Source organism: Silurus aristotelis (assembly GCF_946808225.1).
Source record: "Silurus aristotelis genome assembly, chromosome: 29".
NCBI lineage: Eukaryota > Metazoa > Chordata > Actinopteri > Siluriformes > Siluridae > Silurus > Silurus aristotelis.
The window spans coordinates 1186594-1205212 of NC_139602.1; the positions used below are offsets into that span (position 1 = coordinate 1186594).

At 43.1% G+C, this 18619-nt stretch overlaps 2 protein-coding genes across 3 annotated transcripts; one reads left to right on the plus strand and one right to left on the minus strand.

Moving 5' to 3' along the window:
* Positions 1-59: 59 nt before the first annotated feature.
* On the plus strand, positions 60-7145 carry cep57l1 (centrosomal protein 57, like 1). Of its 2 annotated transcripts, XM_083535724.1 has the most exons (11): positions 60-1596; positions 1935-2103; positions 2610-2783; positions 2921-3042; positions 3765-3875; positions 4357-4434; positions 4711-4797; positions 4939-5007; positions 5082-5275; positions 5950-6094; positions 6794-7145. In XM_083535724.1, exons 1-11 carry the CDS (start codon positions 1576-1578, stop codon positions 7040-7042), a joined length of 1419 nt encoding a protein of 472 aa, XP_083391850.1. In that variant the 5' UTR covers positions 60-1575; the 3' UTR covers positions 7043-7145. The 2 variants fall into 2 exon arrangements, with proteins under 2 accessions (XP_083391850.1, XP_083391851.1); XM_083535725.1 differs by lacking the exon at positions 4357-4434.
* A 3010-nt stretch (positions 7146-10155) lies between these two features.
* On the minus strand, positions 10156-17156 carry cd164 (CD164 molecule, sialomucin). Its single transcript, XM_083535740.1, has 6 exons — positions 16858-17156; positions 14694-14774; positions 12243-12302; positions 12028-12147; positions 10986-11024; positions 10156-10904 (listed from the first exon to the last, which is right to left on the minus strand). Exons 1-6 carry the CDS (start codon positions 16910-16912, stop codon positions 10744-10746), a joined length of 516 nt encoding a protein of 171 aa, XP_083391866.1. The 5' UTR covers positions 16913-17156; the 3' UTR covers positions 10156-10743.
* Between the last annotated feature and the right edge of the window lie 1463 nt (positions 17157-18619).

The window sequence follows — 18619 nt, forward strand, 5'->3', positions numbered from 1 at the left end:
AGCGTGCCGGTCTACGGCGAATGGGCGGGGTTTAAAAAGAAGCGCACCAATCAGAGTGAGGAAAAGGCGTTGCTCGGAAGTGTGAGGATTGTAATGTGGTGTAATGTGGAGGGTTCAGGAGCCCCACCAGCACTTGTTTATCCCGAACCTCCGTCTCGTTGACGTACAAATGCGCGCCACGTGATCAACAGACGTGAGTGCCGAAAATAAAAGTGCAAATGAGAAGAAAACGCTCGTGATGGTTTTTAATGAAAGCTGTACTGGTTTAATGGGAAATGTAATGGGTCTGGTTATAGTGGTGGCATGTGATGCCTGATACTGTTAAGAATCACATGTTGGAAACATTAAAACACCATAAAGTCTCCATTAAGAACATGAACCATGTGTTGGTGTCTACTGGACACCATTAGGTCACCATTAGGGCAAAATTAGTTTTCTGTAATGGTTTCCATGGTTTGATGATAGTGATATTATGGTGTGTGGGTCACTAGTGGTCATTTGTTACCTTCTGTTGATTAAGTGATACATTTTAAACCGTGAACTGGACACCATTAGGGACACCATTAAGACATTGTATTTCTGTAATGGTTTCTATAGATCAGTAATTATGGTTTATTGGCGTGTGGGTGTCTACTGGTTGAGTAAATCGGATACCATTAAAAACAGATCTTCTGGAGACCATTAGGAACCAGTAGTACACCAGATTCCAGTAATGGATTCTTTGGATAGGTTATACTGGTTTAATGGTGTGGGTGTCACTACTGGTTATTTGTTGCCTTCTGTTGGTGACATGAATCACATGTTGGTGTCACCATTAGGACACCATTAAGACTTGTTTTTGTGGTTTGATCACAATGATTTAATGGTGTGTGGGTCACAATTGGTCATTTAATATTAATTATTGGTCGTGGTATGTTATATCTGATACCATTAAGAACTTGAACCATGTGTTGATATAAACTGGACTAGAAACCATTAGGACAACTAATATGCTAGCTTTCGCAACAATTGCGATGGAATTTTGAATTGTTTTCCAACATTAAGAACCTGATGTGACTAATGATGAATGAAGACTCATTTCCAAAGTCCCAAAAGCTGGTGGAAAGCCTGCTGAGAAGAGTGGAGGAGATTATTATAGGAATAAGCAAATAAAGAATAAAAGGATATTATCCAGCACATTCTTAGTAAAATTAGGAGTTGTTTGGGGACACAAAAAGCAGTTTTTATTGCTGGAATTAAATCAAACGATCTGAATTATAATATAAAAGACTTGGATCTGCACCGGAAGTGCTTTCATGCGGCAGAGGAAGAGGGAAATTTAAACCTGTACCGTGTACCAGTGTCAAAAACAGCTGTTGGGGGATGTATCCCAAATAACGCATCATTCCCTGTACACGTACACTACATAGGCCAGAGAAGCCGTTCTATCACACCCTATCTAGGGCACTTGTTTTAGTGATTTGGCGCCATTTGGAACACATCCGGTGTAATCGCTGTGGACGGAGGACGCCGTTATTAGCCCGGAGTTTATTTACAGAAGTTTATTTATCTGATACACGGCGAGGTTCATCGGTCATGAACCATTTACGAGATTTGGTAAATATTTACCATGTTTTTATTTAGTTTTTAGATTTATAATGCTTTGAAAAAAGTTACATTTTTGACGGTTGGATTCGGCTAGCTAGCATCGCGTCATGCTAGCTAGCAACAAAACATCGAATGCTAAACATTGCTGAAAAATTGTAATGCTGAATTAAATCATTGATATTAAATAAATGGATATTTATAGCAATACGACTGGAAATAAATAGTTCCAGCAGTTTATAATAAATGTTGTCACGTGATCTAATGAAAGCTGCGAGGGGGGGCGGCGTCACGTGACCAAATAAATGTCTCATGAGTGTCATGTTTTTCTTCTCGTCCCTCGGTTTCAGGCCTGGTGTCTGGATTCTCCTTCCAAACACAGCTACATTGGAAGCTATTATGCGCCCCCGGATAAGATTCCGTCCCAGCCGATGGAGAAGCACCAGGAGAAATCCAGCAGGAACCTGAGGAACGTCTGCACACACACACTTCACACAGAGCCTGACCCTGGGAGCAGAGGTGAGGAGACTGGTCTCATCTCATCTGATCTGCAGTGATGAGCATTAACTAATAACTGGTTCATCCATCCATCCATCCATCCATCCATCCATCCCTCATGCTTTCTCCATTCATTGATTCCTCCATGCTCTCTCCATCCATCAATACATACACGCACATGCCATTCATCCAATTCTGTCCATCAATGCATTTTTCATTCCATCCCTCACTCCATCCTCCACGTCATCCATGCTTTCTCTATCGATCCATCTATCCATCCCTGCTCTCTATTCATTGATACATGCATGCTCTCTTCATCCACCCATTTATCCATCCATGCTCTTCATTCATCTCACCATCCATCCATTCATACCTACGCTCTTTCCATCCATGCATCCTTCCATCTTCTCATCTTATTTTTTTTTGTCAGATGTCATCTACATTTCTTATCTCACTGGTATTAACAGGCTGGTGTGTGTGTGTGTGTGTGTGTGTGTGTGTGTGTGTGTGTGTGTGTGTGTTAACAGCAGTGATCGCAGCTCTGAAAACCCTGCAGGAGAAGATGAGGAGGTTGGAGCTGGAGCGTAAGCAGGCAGAGAAGAACGTGGAGAGGTTTGCTCAGGCTGCTCGTCAGTTCGGCTCCGGAAACCAAAGCAGTGAGCAGCTGGAGAGCAGAGAAGAAGAAACCTCGAGAAGAAAAGGTTTTTCTTTATTCTATATAATAATATACAGATATGTTCTCCAACTCCAGTCTCCACGACACACTCTCTCTCTCTCTCTCTCTCTCTCTCTCTCTCTCTCTCTCTCTCTCTCTCTCTCTCTCTCTCTGCTGATGAAGAGCTGAGGTCTCAGTTACACTCTGCAGAAGCTCGGTGCTCTCTGTTGGAGAAACAGCTGGAATACATGAGGAAGATGGTGGAGAGCGCGCAGAGAGAGAAGATCGCTGCAGCAGGGAGAGAGGTGGAAAAAAAACATCGCTTCAACACACTGAGTGCAGTAATCACACACTCGCATCCATTTATTCATTCTCTCCATCTCTCCATCCATCAATTCATGCATGTCTGCCTGCCATCTATTTATACATTCACCTATTCATTCATGATTCCCATCCAACCATCCATCCATCCATCCATACATTCATGTATCCATGCATGCCATCCATCCATCCATCCATCCATCCATCCATCCATCCATCCATCCAACCAACCAACCAACCAACCATCCATCCATCCATGCATGCTCTCCATCTCTCCATGCTCTTTATCCATCCACCCATTCATCCATGCTCTCTGTCTATCGATCCAACTATTCATCTACCCATCTATTCATTCATCCATGCTCTCCATCCATCCACCCAATCCATGCTCTTTATTTATACATTCATTTATTCATGCTTTTCATTCATTGATCATACATGTCCTCCATCTATCCACCCCTCCATCCATTAATCCTCTAAATCTATATATACTTAGGTGCATCCATCAATTCATCCTCTTCACCTATCCATCCATTCATCTATCCATGCTATTTGCCCATCTATCAATCCATTCATGCTTGCTATCCATCCATCCATCCATCCATCCATCCATCCATCCATCCATTCATGCAGTGTAGTATGTTTTTCTTTAAGCTCTCGTTTATAATTCAGAATGTTTACACTGTTTTTTTGTGTTCTCCTGTAGGACTGTGTGCAGCAGAAGAAGTCCAGACCTTCTGAGTCACAGATCCACACTCAACTGCAGAAACTGGAGGAGGAGTGCATCAAGCTTACCATGACCCAGTCTGAGGCAGAGGTATAGATCTCTCTCTCTCTCTCTCTCTCTCTCTCTCTCTCTCTCTCTCTCTCTCTCTCTGAGGTGTTTTGTCTGTGTGGTCAAAAGTATTGGGACACCCGACTTTTCCACCCATATGTGCTTCTTCTCCAAACTGTCATCACCAAGTTAGATGTGTTCACGTGTGGAAAATCTCGAGTGACCTGCTACGGAGCTCCAACCCTACTGGGATGAATTGGAACAAATAAAATAGTAGAAATCTCCAAAAGATCTAGTGAAACATATTCCCAGAAGAGTGGGAAAGTGAGTGCGACTAAATGTGGAATGGGATGCTCCAAAAAAAAAAAAAAAAAAAAAGGGAAGCACATAGTCATCTTACTGTCGGGTGTCCACAAACTTTTGGCCATACAGAGTCAGAAAGAGCACGTGAGGTGTTTCCTGCGGAGAACTGAGTTGTAACGATTGTAAATTCGTCACGTCTGCACTTTTGTCTTTTCTCAAGAGGAAGATCAAGCTCTTGGAGCAGAGGTTACTCGCCGAGGAACACGAGCGCAAACTGGTCCAGGAGAAAGCTGAGGAGGTATGGAACCACCACAATCAAATTCAGTTTCTCAAAAGCCCAGGAGCAGGTTAAAGGACACGATTGAGCTGTAACTCACATCAAATCTGTTTTTCCATTAGCAGGAGCTTAAATCAACTCTGAGCTTTGAACACGTACAGTATACGCCCAAAAGTTTGTGGACACCTCCCCATTAGATCGCTACGTGCTTCTTTTTTCTCCATTCGCTCTTATAATGAGCTCCACTGAACGGAGCTTCTGCTGCTGTAGACGTGAAGAGCTTTTCTGCATTTACAGTTACAGAGAGAGCTCGAGGCGAACCTGCTCGTTTCGGCCGCTGAAGTGAAACCCAAAAAAAAAAAGACGGCCAAAGAGAAGAGTAAGGTAGTTAGGAGTCATTATTCCCAACTCGCCACTAGATGGTGCTCTATTCCAACATAATAGAAAATTGTTTTGCTATGAGAATTATTCTAACTTTTTTTTTTTTTTTTTTTTTTTTTTTTGGTAATCAAATCATTATTTCAGAAACCGGTTAATACAGACGTCCCCAAATGCGTCCCCAAAGCCAAGAGGATGCCTTTTGTAGCTGGAACGGTGAGTAACTGGTGCTTAGAAAGGATCCGCTTATTCCTTATTATTAATCTAAACTGTGTTTTTGTCTGCAACAGTCGACAAGCCCCAGTCACTCGGTCAACGCCAACGTTCAGAGCGTGCTGCATCTCCTCAAGACCAGGCAGCCTCGGGTGTGTGAGAGGACGCAGTCTGTGCAGAAGAAACGATCCCCGAGCGACGGAGCTGCAGCTATGGGCAGCCTTTCTGAACTTCTTCTAGCGCTACAGGACGAACTTGGGCACATGAGCTTGTGGGTAACGCGAGCAATTCCTGAAACACACACTATATATGTATAAGCAGAAGTTTGTGGACACCTGATTATATTGCTGTGTGCTTTTTTTTAGCTTCCCATTCTGCTCTTAGCTTATTCAGCTCCACTCTTCTGGGAAGATGTTCTACAAGATTTTAGGGTTAGGAAAGTCAGGTACTGATGTAGGTGAGGATCCTGGGCTGCCTCAAAGGTGTTCAATAGGGTTTGAAACTCTATAGCAGGACACTGAAATTCTTCCACACACTATCCAACCCCTTGGAAAGAAGATCTTCTTGTTTCTTGAGCTTCGGGGGTGGGGTTGTGCGTCCGGATACTTTTGGCCCCACAGTGTAGGAAAATGAGAGAAAAAGATCCGACATGTAAAATCTCTCTTAAAAGTCCGTGGTTCAGGAGCAGAGTTGCAAAAGGGACGGAAACTATCCAGAAACTTTCCATGGAAACTTCCTCCGGGGGAATTTTGGGAAGTCGGAAAGGAATTCACGGGAATTCATTAGAAATTCGGGGAGATTTATATCAATTGTATCGCATACGAACGTAAATATAAACATTTAGTTTGGATATAAACTGAAACGCATGCAAACTAATCTAATCACAACTACTGTGTGTGTGTGTGTGTGTGTGTGTGTGTGTGTGTGTGTGTGTGTGTGTTGCAGTGAACATCAGGAGCTGGTCAGGCAGATCGATGAGACTGATCAACGCCAGCTGAGGGAGGATCTGGAGAGAGAGCTGGACTGCTTGGTCAGGAAGATGGAGGAGAAAGCATCCCAAATCACCAAACTCCGCAAACACCAGCAAACCGTAAACGTCCTCCTGCTCCTTTCGTTCCCGGCGGTCGGGTTTCCTGAATATATTTTTGTAGATCTGGAAATGTTTAGACTGTGAAATGATGCGGATCGAGATTTTAGGATTTTATGAACAGAAACACTGTATACACCCTATTTTGCCAAAAGTATTTGGACACCTTGGCTTTATTCATTCACTCTTCTGGGGAGATGTTCCTCACATTTTGTGGAGATTTGTTTATTTCATTCAGCCATTCAGGAAAGTCAGGTTCCTCATGTTGGCTGAAGAAGTGAGGAGGCCTCGGGGTGCCGTGATGTGGCTAAAAGTAGGCGCAAAGCTCTGTGTAGATCTGCTTTCCATGGGTTGGATGCGTGTGGAAGATCTAGAGTGGCCTCCTATAAAGCTTAAACCCAATGGGATGAACCGGGGCATCACCCCAGATCTCCTGACTTCACTACACCATTGCGAATGCAATCTCACAATTCTAGAGGAACATCTTCCCAGAAGAGTGGAGCACATTATAAGAGCGAATGAGATGCTCACGGGTGTCCACAAACTTTTGGCCATACAGTGTATCTGCTCAGGGGTCTGGATTGAGTTCATGGTCCTCAGGAGCCACATTATAGAGTATACAGAAAGAGAGTGCTGATACCCTGTCTCGGTACGTAAATCATAGAGGTGATGACGTTTGTAACCATGTTTTCACGCATTCAGGTCCAAAAGCCGTCCCCGAGCAGCCCGGAGAAGAAGAAGAAGAAGAAGAAGCCGAAACCGAAGCGAGCGTCAAGCGCAGACACGCGGTGTTTAAACCGAGTCCAGGTGGCGTCTCCTCCCACAGGTACCGTCTCGCCCTGTAGACCACAGAAGCACCAGACGGCCGGTCACGAGCGTCTACAGCTTCTCAGAGACGCCCAGAGGATGCAGTCGAACCTCCGGCAGAGGGACATCAGCTGGGAAACGTGAGGAAGTCTTGGGATATCATTTTTCTCTCCATGCTTTTAATGAGATCGTTCTTTTCATTGTCGACATATTTAAATATTGTAATAAAATAATATTGTGGCGATTATAGTTTTTATTTTTTTTTCCAATCGTCTCGCAATCATGGTCAGGGCTTTCGCAGGTATGTCACCATGGTAACCATGGTAAAGTCTTGGGTATTATTTCATTTATTTATTTATTTTAAACACAGTGCAGCCAAAAGTATTTGGACACCCGACCTGCCTTTTCTTTTTTCTATATTCTTTCTCTCTCCCTCTCGGGTATGAATTACGTAAACTCTTGTCTCTTTGTTTTCTCTCGTCTGTTCAGTTTTTTTTTTTTCTCTCTCGCTATTGTATTGAAAGAAACCTGTTTTGTGAGACAGCCCCCTCCCCCGATTCGGTCACGTGACCTTTAATGAGTTTTTGCGATCTAGTTGCGAATCACACGCCGTCCCCAAATACCACATCGCATTCTGTTTTCTCTCACGCTGACACAGCGCACACACACACACACACACACACACGAGCGCAACACAGAACTTCATGGTGCACGTGAAACGTTAAAAAAAATTGCAAAAATTTTAAAAGCACAGATCATTTTGCTTGTTTTGTCAAAAATGTGCACGAGGCAGACAGAAGAAACAGCTGCCTTGAGGACAGACAGACTGTCCTCCATTTGGGAAACCCCAAAGAGTCCAGGACACAGGCACACACACACCCACCATGAACCCTGACTCGTATCATCCAAAGATCTTAAAAAACAAAAACGTATCAAAGGTCAGGCGTCACAATACTTTTCCCCCCTATTCATATTTACATGTATGGTATTGGAGCAGGTGAGGGTTAAGGGCCTCGCTTAAGGGCCCAGCAGTGGCGGCTTAGTAATGGTGGGATTTGAACTCATGACCTTCCAAAGTCCAATACTTAAAGCCAACGAAGTGTAATCCTTCTGATGATGAATTTGTTTGCCAGAAACATCCCTCAGATCGCCTGAGTTTATATTTCACCCATAGCGACGTGTTCACACGCGAAAAAGGGGGTCGCTCAGTGGTTCAGAAAGGTTGTGAGTTCAAATCCCACCACTACTAAGCTTCCACGTTTGTGCCCCTAAATGGTCATTAGCGTCAAGATGTTTCCCACTCGAGTTTTATCTCTTCAGCCAAAAATTACGTTACTAACGTTGCTTTACGGCAAACCAGATCTTCTAGGGCGATTTCCACTGATCGCTCTAGACCTACCTGATCCCTCCTGTTGAAGTTCCCATCGCTGGAGAGCCTGAAGAGACATGAGCTTTTTGCGCAACGGTGCCAAAACGCTGCCCTTTCAGCTGATCATCATCTTCGGGAAGAGGGTGAGGTCCACGGGAGGGCGGGGTAACTGAGAGCACACGTGGTCAGAACAGCACCAGTTGCACAGCTCCAGATGTACACAGGACGATTTCCTACGGCACACTGACTTATGAAGGTCGGCGCACCCTGTGACTGTGCATGCTGCCATCTCTTGGCGTGTTACAAAACCAGTCTCGAAACATTTCGATACCACACTTCTGTGCGACACTGGAACATCAGGACTACAATCACCATTTGCTTTCAAAAGCACCTTGACTATAATGAACGGCTCTTCAAGATGAGGATGGGTTCCATCTCGAGTCTGGTTCCTCTCAGGGTTCTTCCTACTATCATCTCAGAGAGTAGCGATTACAAGTAACACTTGTGAAGACTAAGACAAGCACTCTGGAGGTTTTTGAGATTCCAAGGAAGTAGAATAACTTGTCAATGGACAAAATGATGGAGGACACCTGACCCTGAGTTGATTTTCTTGAACAGCCTCCAATCTTCTGGGAAGGCCTTCCACTTGATGCATGGCTATGGTGGTCAGATATGGTGGCCCTTTATGATCTACAGGGACATTTCTAAAATGAAATAAAAGGTTGCTTCGAGTTCATCCTAAAAGGTGTTCCAGGGGGTCGAGAAGTTCGGTGTAGGACATTCGAGTTCTTCTAGTGCAAACCAGATCTTCATAGAGCTTTCTAAATTTCACGCCACGGCATCCATGGACATCAGATACAAAAGTGCGCTAACAGTTTGGAGAAGTAGCACATATGGGTGGGAAAAGTCAGGTGCCCCTATACATTTGGCAATACCACGTAAAAAAATTAAAATAGAAACACAGAAAGCTTGGATCTGGTTTTCCATGTCGTTTTTAATTAATTATTGATTTTCTGAACATCAAACCAAAATCAGCAAAAAAAACCAAAATTCCAGGCGAAAGACATTTTTAAGGCAAACGTCATGGAAACAAAAGCAATAGCAAGTGTAGGTGCAGGAAACGCGTACAGCCAAACAAACAAACAAACAAAAACTAGGCACGTTCGGATACACACTCGCAACGAGGACGAACGGGACGGAGCAAGCGTTCCACTCGGCTCTCTTCATCGCGTCCTCGTTAAGAGCCCCCCCCCCCCCCCGAACGAACTTCTACATCGGTAAGGCACTTCGTTTTCAAGAGGTGCGACAAGAAACAAGTGATTACGGGAGGAGGGGTGGAAAAAAAAACGACTGGGGGGATTCATTTCGAATCCGACGTCCGGAGATTAACGCAAACTCTCAAGCGCTTCTAATAGCGCAACACTGTGGTGACTGGTGTATGGTGCAACCTGCTCGGTTTAGAACGCTCTGCTGACCTTTCAACCTCAAACTACTGTTACCTAATGAATTAATATTCTCTTTATAATTATAACAAACAGTCCAGCTGGCAGCCTCTATCACCCTCACTGATAATATAGTGCGCACACGCACACACACACACACACACACACAGCCTGCTCCAGCAGGAAGTGGCGAAGTCTATACTCATGCATTCATACGTTTAAGGCTTAAAGAAACAAAAATTCACCACCATCTCCAGACTCAAGGATTTGGGGATTTAAAGGTTCTCAGGGGAAAAAAACTAAACAAAACGGGACTTTTTTCAGGGTTGCGATACGCCGTTACCCTCAACAGTAGCGGTTCTATTTAACGATCTATGCAGCACAATTTTTCGGAAAGGAGCTAGATATTCTAGAATTTATTGCAGATAAATCATGCTCTGTAAATGAAAAAAAAAAAAAGAACATGAGCATTAAAAAAAGAGGGGAAAAAAACATTCACACGATTTGAAACAACTAAATTAATTACAAGCTATGGCTTCGAAGGAGACCGGAATTGCAGGGTTGGGGGGAGGGGCTTCGATTTGCCCCGCCCCCCTATTTGCAAGAAGAAAAAAAACCACGAACAAACAGAAAACACAATCGTACGGTGCGACTTCACTCAAAGTGTGAAGGAACATGGAGGTGGTGATCATGACGTTTTAACCTCCACCCTGTAAAGCAGCGGCACTGAAAAACCTGCTTCGTCTAGACGAGGAACAAACTGGTGGCCATTTTTATTTTATTTTTTTGGTGAGATGAAGAAGTGGTTGGTTGTAACAAAGCCACTGCTTTAAGGTGTGTGTGTGTGTGTGTGTGTGTGAGATCACATCCTCATTTTCTTTTAAACGCAAAGCTCAAACCACAGGCATCAAATAATCACACGATGTGGCGCAAGAGGACGGAGGGAAATCGAAGTGTGTGTGTATGTGTGTGTGTGTGTGTGTGTGTAGTTGACGTGCATCGCAACACCTCGGCGTCGTTTTTTTTTGGTTTGTTTACAGAGTGTGGTAATTGCGGTCCTTGGACTTGCAAAACTTGTAGAGGAAAAAGATGACGGCTTGGAGGCCGAGCACGAGGACGATCCCGCCGATGAAACTGGCGGCGTCGAACGTCGATTTTTTCTTTGGAGGCGGCACCACCGTCGGAGACGTACCATCTGCAGGGAGGGACGATTTATTAGAGAGGAAATTGAGGAGAGAAAAAAAAAGAAATTTCCAAGCCAGAAATTTGGACTTACTTGACGGGGTGGTTCTGGAAGTGGGCTGGGATACTGTAGCTAAAACACAAACATATCAACGTCAGGTTTCACGATTGTTGGTGTGTTTCAGGAGAACATTTTTTAGAGATGTACGAGGTGGTATCGAAACGTTTCGAGACTAGCAAGAATGTCCTCCTGCAAAAGACGTCTTAAAACATGGATAACAATGTCTTTTGTCACATTGACTTATGAAGGTCGGTGCTCCCTGTGTCTTTGCGTGCAGCCTAGTGCTGCCATCTGTTGGTGTGTTAGAAAACATTTTTGTTACTGCCTCGGACTCGGAATCCCGAATGGGTCAGAAACTTTCATGAGCTCCTTTTAGATTCCTGAAAATTTATTGGCTAGTTATCAAAAATAATGGTCATGTGGAGATCCTGAGGTCTTGATTAATTTGTCCACCACAAGTCCGGTTCCTAATTGCTACCAAGGGTACCGTACAGACACCGTATCTATCAGAAATGGAGCTCGAATGATCTCCCAGGGGTCAAACGTTCACCACCTTCCACAGACTGGAATTACCAGAAGACCAAAACTAATAATCATCAGCCTTCTGGATGCACGTTCTTCGGTCAGAGGAAACGTGTTTTGCATGGAGGATTGAGAAATGAAGAAAACTGAAGCATGGTGGTGGGAGCACCAGGTTAAATAAAGACGTGATGGACATCAGAAAAGGAGGAGGGTCATCTAGAACTGAAGATCTTAAAGTGTTATCTGTAACTTTGGTCAAAGGTGGCTCTAGCATGAGAACGATACCTACAAAGCCCTGACTGGAACCCATGAGAGGTGTTCGAGGAGGCCTTTAAACCTCACACCAGAAATACCAGTTCTGTCAGAATTCTCAGCAGGCATCATGAGAAGCTTGGGGAAGCGATCATCAGACTTCTGACCCACCATTTTTTTTTCGACTACAAAAAGAAAGCGCTTTTCTGGAAACTTTCAGGAACAAAGTGTGTGTGAGTGTGTGTATGAGCTTTGACCTGAACTCCAGTGTTTGTGTTTAAACGTATGACTGCTGTATTACATGTAGTATTAGAGGCAGTGGTGTTGCCGGGGGTCGAGGCGGTGGTGGTTGTGCTGGTGTTGGAGGCCGCCGTAGTGGCGTTGGCGGTCGTCGTGGCGGCGGGAGTCGTAGATGTCACAGCTGTAAAGGAAAGACTGGTTAAGAGTGTACGTTCATGCTTCTTAAGGACTTTTTCCTCAGGGTATTTCATGGTTCTACCGAGGAAAAGGACTTACGTGAGCAGGCGGTGGTGCTGCAGTTAGCTGTAGTATTGACGTAGCAGAGGGGCAAAGCATCTAAAGAAAGAAAACGAAAGAGTTCGAGACGTGCTTCTCATTTAGACAGATTACAATAACGAGGTTTAAAATCTCGATAGCATCTACATTAGAGGTCGATCGATCCAGATAGCTAGGTTGGATCGCATTAACCAATAACCGATAAATCGATCAATAGTTGTTTTTTTTTTTTTTTTAATGGATAACAAAACCGAATCATGAAAATCAAATCAAATTGTATTCATCAGCGATTCACCTCTGGAAGGTGCTCTCGTAATCAAAGCGGAAAATTCTTAGCCGCAACCCGGAAAAACTATCGGTATGAATGCTTGCCAAAAATCTCCAGCAATCGGATCAATTAATCAGCAAAAAAAAATTAAAAATTAATCGGTCGACCTCTGATCCACGTACGCTTATATCAGCACATCCCGAGGTGCTTTAATTCTCGGTATAAAACAAACGCACTCCTTGAAGGCAAGGTAGAACATAGGCTCATAGTGCTGTTTATTTAGATATCAAGGCGTCTAGTGAAAAAATCAGAAACTGCCTCAAGATTCGTATAACAACCAACCAACTGGTTATCTCTGAAGGAACTTTTAGAAGAACCTTGGAGGAATGCACTACGTCTAATGGAACCCCAATACTGGGATGTACCCTTAATGACCTACAGCTGGAACTTCACCAACATATCCATGAGGAACCAAACGAGTTTCTCCTGTTACACATAACAGTGAAATTCCTTTCACTTCCAGGCTCCTAACCAACCAGTACGTCTGTTTGTTTGTTTTTTCTTTTCTCCGTCCACACCTATTCAAGCGTTTCCTTAGGCACCTGCGTGCTCTGCACCATTGACGAGAAGATTTCAATCCTCTAGAGACGGCATCGGGTTTCAGAAGCTCTCAAAGGCTTTTTCTATCGCTTTCTCAGGCTCCGTTTGAAACTAAATGGGTCAGCGAGAATCTCTGGGCTTTCGGTGCAACTTTTTTTCCCTCCAAAGTGACTCATCTTTTTTTACCATCGTGACCACAAGTGCTTCTTCTGAGCGCTACGCTTTATATAGTCTGCAGCCACGTAGTCCGGGAAATGATAACACGTCACACTACGTGGCTTTTTTTTTCTTTTCATTATTCAGAAATGCTCTGTATTTTGACAGGACTCGCCTGCAGACCTACCCTACCCTACCTTACCCGATCCTGTCAGACCACTTTCACTCCACCCCACAGAGCTTCTAAAAGCCTCTTCCGAACACAATAAAACACGCCGTGGGTGTGCAAATTGCTTCCCGCTGTTCTGACTCAGAGGACAAAGTCTGTTTGCGCTGCTTTGTATTGTGGAGTCGTATGGAGATGTTTAAAAGCGAAAGGTGGAGCTCCTACTGAAAAACATCTCACCTGAGCTCCTACACTTATTTCTTTCTCTGACAAAACTGATTTTTTTTTGCTTCGTCTGTTTAGCGTTACAGAACGTATACTATTTCTTCACAAAACCTGGTTTATTATGAAGCTGGGGTCAGGGCCTTGTTTAAGGGTCCGTCTGTGGAACCTCCGACCTTCTGATCAGTAACACAGCCAGGGTTCCTACACTTTAAATTTTTTAAGACCATCCGATTTTATATTCCAACTATGACATGAGTCACGTTACAAATCACTGATGCATGCGGGAGATTAAATTTGAAAACGTCCTGGTTTTCCACGTTTAGTCGCAAGATAGGGGGCGCTGTACTGTCACTGCAACGGCGAAAGTGCGGACTCGCCATTTTTATTTTTTTATTTATCCGAATTAGACATTTTTTTATAAACAATATTGTTTTACAAATTCTTTATTTAATATTTTAGAAAAAAAATTGCAGGATTAAAACACAAATGATTATTTTTTGTTTGGTTTTTTTGTTATACGGTTAAATAATAACTGTGGGTGTGGAAGAAGATGGAGGACACTAAGGACTTGGTCGTAATACCTTTAGCTATAAAACTGACACCTTTGGATCCAGGTGCTGTGATAAAACTTTTATATGACTGAAATTCTCCTTTTGACTTGATCTTAAAACACAAAGTGCACAAAGCCAGCTCCATGAAGATCTGGAAGATCTCAAATGGTACGCTAGCGAGCTCAAACCCTCTTGAACACAACTAGGCGTGGAATGAGATGTTCAGCCATCTTATGCCCAGGTGTCCACCATCCTTTCTCCAGAATAATATAGTCCCTGTTCTAGATTTCCTATTTGCTGAGTCTACAGTTGATAAACAAACCTAAAGCAGGATTTTCTCCAGGACTAATTATCATTGGCGTCCTCGTCGTATTTATACACGTAACGTATTTGCACTGTGGTCTTCAGGGAACGCTGCAGGAAACAGAATAAAAAAAAAAACTAAACAATTTGCATAAAGAAAACCAGAAGATGAAGACACTGACCTGAGCATGTCATCCATGCACATCCAGATGTGTTTGAGCATTCAGTACAGGATTCTAGAACTGTACAGTTGGTTTCTGCAGCTACGGGATGAAAAATAATAAATGAAGCGTTATTACAGAGCAACGATCACCGGTTTAAACACGTCACAGCATTTCACGTCTTTGAATCCGATCCGGGTGTGTTTTCATTTCAGTTTAACGGGAGTTGCGAGGACGCAGACGTCAGGCTATAGGCGTGGACCAAAACAACCGGTCTGAAACTGGTTTAACCCTGAATCCAAATGTCTGAGCTGCAAAATGTTGCCATTTTAAATATCCATGCGATTTCTGAGGAAGGATGTGGGGAAAGCTTTCACGCCAGGGTGCCAAAGACTTTCAAATGACCTTCACCCGATGTCACGTCACATCCGAACCATTCCTACATGCAGTGGTGGATGAAGTACACAATACATGAAGTTAAAACTTAGAGATTTTTACACTCGGTAAAATATTACTCCAGTAAAACTCCTCTTTGAACGTTCACTTGAGAAAAAGTACAAAATTACTTAAGTGTCAAAGTATTACGATTTATTTATTTATTATTTATTAACTATAATGTTCCTATTATCATTTTTGTCGCAAGAATCTTGTTAAAGTGTGAAAAGACTCAAATGTTACTCTTAGCACACCAGTCTAACTAGAATAATATAAGATCGATATCGTAAAATTATCATGAAAAAAATCTAAATTATCTAAAACAGTACTGAATCTTAAAAATGTGCTACATAAAATAATGATACTTATAAATATAATTATATGAATATTACACGGACGATATAGCGCTCTCTGTGCAGCGTGCAGTCTCGCGTGTAAAAACAAACAGCGTGTACCACCAGTGAGTCGCCTCTAGAGGCCGCTTTCGTGCTGCATAACGCAACCTGGAAAAACTATCGATTTTTGGATGAAAATACTACCAGTTAAAGGAAAATTGGTGACTATTTTAATGAGTAGTTAATCTACGACTGTTTGCTCTCTAAATAACACGGAGTGTAGACGTACGCTACGCAGTCCAGACGGAATTGTTTCATGTTTGTTGGAGTAAATAGCGGCAGCCACATCGGGTCAGGATTCCTTTCTTCAACCTTCCCTTCTTCCAAAACAACCCCGAATTATTATGCGTCCACCGCCATTTTTTATTGGTGAGGGGTGAGGGAACATCTGGTAACATCTTGTCCGTCCAACACTTGATGTTGACACACTTTTTAGAGGAACCGTATGTGTGAAAGTGACCATCCAATTACACGCCACTTGTTTTTGGGCTCTGAAGCATCACCGCAGGTCATCTTATCCAGCTCATGGATCGAGAAGGAGCTTTTATATTAATCATAAACCTTTCTGGTGGCATCTGGTTTTAGTTTCATGCCCTCCAGCTCGAATTGGAGCTGATCCACAGCCCAGGAGACATTTCGGAAAGGATCTCTGGAACTAGTGACAGGTTCAAGATGTCCACCTTTAACGTCTATAACTTATTAACACGCCATGGAGTGCATCCAGGGTTATGGATTCCCCTGTATGTTTATTTTTATCCTTTTAAAGTTGCATTTATAGCAGCATGAGTTACATTCAGATACAACGCAGCACATTTCACTCACCCCCCCCCCCCAACAAAAACAAATACCCCATATGACTCAATACCGCACAGAAACACATCAAAACAAGTTTTAAAATGTTATTAATATTTTCCAAAAACTGTTATAACGCTGTTAATAACCCAAATATTTGCTGTCACTTTCATTTTTTTTTACGTCGCTAACTCGCTAGCAAAACACCAAATCCGGCTAATACTCCAAGAGCGGGCCGAAAGTTCTCTAACTAGCGAAATATTGAACCTAGGATTGTTAGATAAACAAATAATAATAGATTTTAAACCACATTTCCATATGAAAGTGTCCTTCTGATGCGTTCAAGCGTCAAAAAAGCAAAAAAGTCAATAAAATCTAACGCTAACACTAGGCTCGATCCCAAATAGCGCCATTTTAGATGTCTAAAGCCCTACGTAGGATGCAGAACGAACCCGAACAAGTGCGCCTATCGAGTGAGCCCGAGTGCATTCGGGATACGGCCCAATGATTATGGTTATATTTATGATTAAAAGCTCATCATGGGTTGTTTTTGTTGTACTCACCGGTAGAAGAAAACAAAACACACACCAGGGTGATAGAACAAATCCTCCAGAACATCTTGAAGGCGCTTTTTTTCCCTTTTTAGTCGAGTGAGAAGATCAGAATCAGAGGTTGGCAGGAGGATCTACAGTACAGTTCTATAAAGCAATGCACTTCCTGCTTGACCAAAGTCACGTGGCGGCGTTTTCGTGAATGCCACGTGTTCCCTCCCCCTTCATCTGAGCTTCATCTGGTGAGGATTCAGGACATGAAATGTGCATAAACATCACCAGCAAGGTTGTGAGGTGCAGGGGAAAGAAAGGTGTCAGGTTCACAACGGATTTTAGGAACTTAAGTAGAGGAGAAACATCTAGAAAACATCTAAACATGCGTCCAGCTCATAGCAACGCTTTATCCTATATCACCATCTGGTGGAGAACGTCCCGAGGCATGCTCAGCCTTCTGGTGATATAGGAAAAACATCTAGAAACATCTAAACATGCTTCCAGCTCATGACAAACATCTAGAAACACCTAAAAAAAACATCTGAACATACTTCCAGCTCATAACAACGCTTTATCCTACATCATCACCAAGTGGTGGAGAGCATCCTGAGGCATGCTCAGCCTTCTGGTGGATCTCCTAAATGTTATCTATATAACATCTGACCTTCACTTGATGACCAAAAAGATTGTGTGTCCACCTGAACTTTTGCTGGAGCCGAGACTCCGTTCCTGCACCGCAACGACGCTGGGAGAAACATCAGGTTCCTGATGATCTCGATCGAGCCGTGTGCACGAAAGCATGTTGGATAAATGAACGTCACGCCTGGATGAGGTTCTTCAACAAAGTTGGAAACACACAATTGGCTTTTTTGTATGTTCTAGCATAAAAAAAAATCTCAAGCACAATAATGAGAGTATGAACATCATGGGAGCTCCATGAAGACATTGTGTGTTGGGATTAAAGCTGGAGGAGAACAACCCGACTGTCCTACACAGAGCCCCTGACCTTCTCAACCTTCTGAACATTTCTTACCACCTTTGGAATAAAATGGAACTGGGGCTCCTCCAACATCAGTGTGAAACATCTCCCCTATTTTTTATACACCAGATGGTCACAACCCATAATAAATGCCCAGGGTTCATTCATGATCTACTAGAGCTTGCAAGAGATCAGGTAGTGATGTTGAAAACGAGGTTCCACCAGAACATCCCCAGATGTTTAAAAGAGGTTCTGACTTTTGATGAACCACGAGTATGTAAAACTGTACGTCCACCAGATGGCGCTCTGTTAGAGAAAATGAACGCATTGTATCCAGGAAATGAGTTTATTCGATGCTTTTTTGAAGTATAGATGATCTGGATATAAGTATTAGGATACCAGACTTTTCCACCCAGATGTTCTCCTTTGGATGCGGTAGCATGACATTTTTCCCCCTTCACTTGATCTTGGAGACCCAAATCCAAAACCAAATGTGAACACCACCTCATGCCTCCTCAACAACCTCCTCAGGTTCATCAGAACCTGACTGCTCTTGTGTTTAAATGAAATCTCACACATCTCCACAAAATCTAGTGAAACATCTTCCCAGAAGAACGCAGAGGAATGCGCTGTTCAAGAAGAAGCATGTATCGTATGGTCGGGTGTCCACAGAAGATTGTGGAAGGAAGTGAAGTGAAGAAAGGTCAAAAAAACACACCTTCAGGGTAACGCTGGAGTGGCTTCAGGACAATGAGTGGCCTTGATATGAACCTTGTTGTCACATGACATGATATTTGAGAG